A 5,667-nucleotide genomic window follows, 5' to 3' on the forward strand; every position below is an offset into this window, starting at 1 on the left:
TTATTATTATTATTATTATTATTATTATTATTTTGTTTTTATTCTAGAAGCATTTATTAACCTTCTTTAAATATAAGCATAAACGCAGGTTAAAGTTTAGTTCATTATGTTAAAATTTTAAGTCCGGCCACTTTTGTGTTTTGCTACTGAATACATGGACGAAAGATCGTGTACGAAGAGTTAAGCTGAGAATAATAAGAAATGATGTGAATCATTGATCATATTTAATCTCAAACTCACCATGAATAGCGTTTGATATGTGAATTGATCTAATGCATCTCAACCTAATGTGCATTTTAAGAATGAAGATCTCTTCTTACGATTCTCACAATTACTCTCCTTATCACTGGAACCTAACCCCATATATATAGGGGTTTAATCAAATAAAAACTGTTTTGTTTGCAATAAACGTGAGATCCTATCTCAACCATAAATCAAAGGTTAAATTAGAAAATTAATAATTTTAGTAATTTTAACTTAAAATATCAATTAAGGGCATTTTAGGGATTTTATAAATATCCTTTCTTATCTCTTCTCTTTCCTTTCTCCGGCGAATCTTATTCGGTTAACCTTATTCCGATGAACCTTATGTGAACATAAGATACAAAGTGTGATATCTACAAACGATATTCACTGTAATATCCAAATATACATACAAGATGCACAATGTAATACCCTTTGTAAAACAATGAAAATAACGAAAATGTATATTATGATACATTTCATAAAACAAAGAAAATACATTGTGATACATATGAAACATTTGAACGTTATCACTATGATACACTTTGATTCACAAACGTGTTTAAAATACGATGTATATTAAATAATTGATATACTAGTTAACTAATTTTAATTAAATATTTCCCTCTAATACGATGTATATTAGATAATTGATACGCAATTGCGACGGTAAAACTGGTTGAATTTGATTTTTTTTGTCTTTTATATTGCCGAAGTAGTGACATTTAAGTCAACCTAGGAGAAAATTGGTTATAAGACCAATTTGGATGTGTGAAATGGTCATTTGAGCCAACTTTCCAAAATTATAACGAGTATTATAATTATAAGTTGATAATAATTTGTAATAAAATGTTATAGTATAACCACAAAAGTGGTGCCTGATTGGTTTGAACTTGTCTCCAAATGTCAAAAGTAACTGAAGGTCTAAAGTTCAAATCCAAGGAGAAATAAAAAAATCCCTTATGGCCACGGAGGTTCAAATGCGGTGACCCTGGGTTATCTGCAAAACAGGTGGTTAGCTTGGGATTAGTCGGCTCGCATAACGGGTTGGATATCCAGGTTAATAGAAAAAATGTTATAGTATAAGTTTATGTACAATATTTTTCTTATATAAAACGTTTATAATAAGTTTGATAGTGAATTTGAGGGGGGACAAAATTTGCTAGCCATCCCATAAGTAGTTTAGGTCAACTACTTATCGAGTTGTACTCCAACGTACAACTCTATATAGCGTAAGTGATACTCATTTTCTTTTGGTTTCGAACAGATATTTTAGAAGAAGTTAAATCCTCGAGTCATTTCCAATCCAGTTCTTCATAATCATCTGTATGTGTTGACTGTAAAAGATGACGCTTATCAAAGAAGAGATTAACAGGAAATAATCATGCACCGTGTTTTATTAATCATTGAGACTTGTGTATAGTCAGATAAAAACATCATATCTGTTGCCTTATGTTAAGACGTAAATTGGAGTTTACGACCAAGTTTACTGGAACATTAACATGGTAAGATGTAAACAGAAAAGACTGGTTTAAAGTTATATATCAAATTATAGTAGATTACTAATATTTTAGTTTATGTCTCATCTTGTTCCACATATTTTGGTGGAACAAAAAAATGCTTCTTTTGTCCCATTATGTCTCACTTTTGTCCAGTTCTTGTCCATGTCTCATGTCACACCAAACGTGGGACAATGAGTTTTATCTCGTTTTATCCAGTCTCGTTCCATGCACCAAATGCAGCCTTCATGAACGATATTTTTGGTATATATGACAGGACCAAAGAGTACAGGAAATGGTAAAAATAATTGTTTCTTGTTTGATGCAATATAGTGTCAAACACTGTGCAGACAACTTGTAAGAGCATCTCCAACAGATTCTTTAAAATGAAAATAAAAAAAGCTAATCTCTGCGGAAAAAATATGTTTATCTCCAATAACTTCTATATTTTGGAGATTAAATATTAATTATATTATTAAAATATTTAATACAATTCCAAAAATATTATTTTTCTTTTAATAAATATTCAATTTTAAAGATTCTCATTGGTATGAAAATAAAAAATAATAATTTCACTTTCACAATCAATCATTTTTTAAGAAATCTTCAAATTTGGAAAATTTTGTTTTCTTTCTTTTACGTTCTTCATTTTAGAGAATATTTTTGGCAAATTGAATGAAAAATTAACGTACTTTAACTTAATTCATATTTTGGGTAATGTACTCCTAAAACTTTCATTTTAGTACCTAAGATGTAAAGTTTAAACATTTAAGTACCCAGGTAACACGGTGAAGCATTAACCTATTATCACGCTCATGTGTCGAGTGATGCTCAACTCAATATTATTAGCTGTCGTGGTTAGTGACATGAATTTTTTTAATATAAAATTAGTATCAACCGATTACACGGGTACTTAAATGCTTAAAACTTTACATATTAGGTACAAAATAGAAGTTTTGAAAGTATGTTACACAAAATAGAAATCAAGTTAAAGTACGCTACTTTTTCATGCAATTTGCCTACAATATTTTGTGGCAAAAAATCCACCAAGGTTGTTTCACTTTTTAGCCATGTCAAGAACAACTTCTCCAAATAGTCATAGTTTACGTAGAATCCTTACACAAAAAGACTGCTTTTGGTTGAAAACAAAGTTTACACGAAAAGAGGTTTCTGTGTAAACTTTGTTTAAAAAAGTTGGAAAATTTACGGAAAAAAAAGGGGTTTTTGTATGAACTTTCGTTTTAATTATTTTTGTAGAAATCAATCCTGACACATACTTTTTCTTTTTTTGTTCTTTCAGTCCTGTCCAGTCAAGCCCTATTTGTAAATCAAACGCAACCTGATCAAACTGTCTAAGGGGCCCTTTACCAAACACTTACCCGGGTAAGCGCTTACCAAATCACATTATCTCACCGGATGAATATAGTAAGGACCAAAAATCTTACCCGGTAAAAACGAGACAAAGACCATGAGTCTTACCCTGTAAGTGAGGGCAACGATTCTTACCACGGTAAGCGCTTACCGGGTAAATTGTTACATACAATGTCGTTTTGGTGGACTAAAATCTTACCCGGTAAGTAAATAATAGTGTTAAAGTTTATCGGTAAGCACTTGTCGGGTAAATTGTTGCATACAATGTCGTTTTAGTGGATTAAAATCTTACCCGGTTAGTAAATAATAGTGTTAAAATTTACCGGTAAGCACTACCGGATAAGCATTTGGTAAACGACTCTTAAATCATATTTACTTTTTAAAAGTATAATTAACTAAAAAACCAGTTAAAGAAAATATAAAATATTATAGAAGGTATAAATGTGTACCATTTTCCATGGGTTAATCAGAAAGTACACATTTTTTTTAACGAACACAAACAAGTATTAAAAGGGCACGTACAACAACAGTGTACATGCATGCACTTCCACTCACACATTATTTTCACTTTATTTCTTTTTTCCTTTTTGCCTTTTTTATTTTCTAAAATAATTATTATCAAAAAACGTAAATATTATATTTTTGTCTCTGTTGATGTTATAATAAAAATTTATATAATTTTAAGTAAACAATAATATTTTTTTTAATAAAATATAAATTTGTAGATATCAAAATTTTTTAAAAATATAAAAAGTTCTTATTTTTTTGTGTGATTTTTTAATTCAAATTTTTTATTATAATTTAATTTAGGTTTCATGACGAAGTAATTTATTTTTGATTTAATAATATAATTTTTATGAAAACTCAATAATTATCATAATTATATTTTAGATTTTGTATTTAAAATAAGAATTTTATCATGTATTTCATTATATTTATCTACAGTTAGTTACACGAATTCAAATATGAAGCTTAATAAGTTGTAATTATTCATAATTTACTTTTAATTTTAAATTTTAAGTAATATGCATCAATAAACAGTATTTCATGTATAAAATATGGTTTTAAGAGTTTTTTTTTTCCAATGCTTTATAATACAGTTAGATAGCTATATTTGTTATATTATAAAATAAAATTAACCAAAATGACCAGTTTATACATAGCACTTTAACAAAATGACCATTTTCACGGTTTACTTACAAAATGGACACAAAAAATACCTCTGAAATTCGATTTTGGCATTTCATGTGCGGATGAGTCTCACATGCATACCAATTTGTAGGACAAAAATCTGATATTGTAATACTTTTAATTTTGTTGGGGTGGACAAAAATCCCCAGATGACATCTCGTGGGTGAAAAGTGAATTTTTTTTTGTCATTCGGATTTTTGAAAATTCAAAAAAAATAGTTAAGAGGTAAATTGAATCACTGAAAATGGTTATTTCTGTTATTATCATGTTCAAATCTAATGATGAATAAAAATCTCTTTGTAGCCATGGATGTTCAAATACGGTGACTCCAAGCTATCTACAAAAGTAAGTTGTCGCCCTAGAATTAGTCGGCTCACATAACGAGTTGGATATCCAGGTTAATTAAAAAAAAACACAACCAAATATCTCATTTAATTCATATGAAACCTATTATTTTTTTATAATTAATATTTAAAGCATTTAACAAACATTATTTTTCTAAAATTAAAAAAAAAGGTCTCACAAAATTCTACAGCTTTTTTTTTTCTTTCTGCAGACACTTTTATACAGGTCCACATGTAAACCCATTACAAAAAGCTCGAAGAGAAACCATGGCCATGGCTTCCCTTGTGCTTTTACAATTTTACCCCTAAAACATTTACATTACACTGCATGCATTGGGGTTCTCGTCACTGAACATTTGTGGAGCTGGTGAGTACCCATACGCTGTTTCCGCGGCGTATCTAGAAGGGTATAATTGGTAGTTCGGTGGTTGATAATAATAATATTCATTCTTCCTCATCTCCATCACCGCCGCCGCATCCTCTGGTTTTCCGGCGTCTTCTTGCTTCTTGTCACCACCTTCATCTGGTTTTTTCTCTTCCTTCTCACCGTCGCCGTCGCCACCCTTTTTCTCGTCTTTATCGTTCTTTTCTTCTTCCTTCTTAACCTCCGGATCTTGTTTCACGATCACCGCCTGTTTTCCGGTTCTTTTGTGAACGTAATCCACCAGCTCCGTCGCCGGAAAAGTACCCTTCACCGCCACCTGTGAACTCTTCAGATCTGGCACTGCACTTTCCACCCCTATAAAAAAAAATCTCCGGTGGTTATGATTTTCTTGAAATATTTGACTAAAATTCAAGATTTTGACCACAAAAATTGAAGAACAATAATCCGAATCAAAAGAGAATATACAGATCGTGATGGATTTGATAAAACAAGATTCAAATTCATTAAAAAAAAGGAATTTTTAATTAATTATTTAAAAGAAAGGGAAATTTATAAAAATAACCGGTTTACACAACCCTTTGCCACAAAATAACCACATTTTAGAGGTTTTGCCAAAATACCCACCCGGATCGCC

General features: G+C 30.3%; 1 protein-coding gene across 1 annotated transcript in view; it reads right to left on the reverse strand.

Annotated features, from left to right (window-relative positions):
- Window positions 1-4,825: 4,825 nt before the first annotated feature.
- Window positions 4,826-5,667, reverse strand: part of LOC112514436 (heavy metal-associated isoprenylated plant protein 7-like) — a 3,447-nt gene continuing 2,605 nt past the window's right edge. Inside the window, exon 5 of the mRNA XM_025120911.1 lies at window positions 4,826-5,387. Within this exon, the coding sequence (XP_024976679.1) occupies window positions 4,963-5,387 (425 nt within the window). The 3' untranslated portion in view covers window positions 4,826-4,962. The remainder of the gene's footprint in view (window positions 5,388-5,667) is intronic.

Source organism: Cynara cardunculus (genome assembly GCF_001531365.2).
Source record: "Cynara cardunculus var. scolymus isolate 2C chromosome LG 6, CcrdV1, whole genome shotgun sequence".
Lineage (NCBI taxonomy): Eukaryota > Viridiplantae > Streptophyta > Magnoliopsida > Asterales > Asteraceae > Cynara > Cynara cardunculus.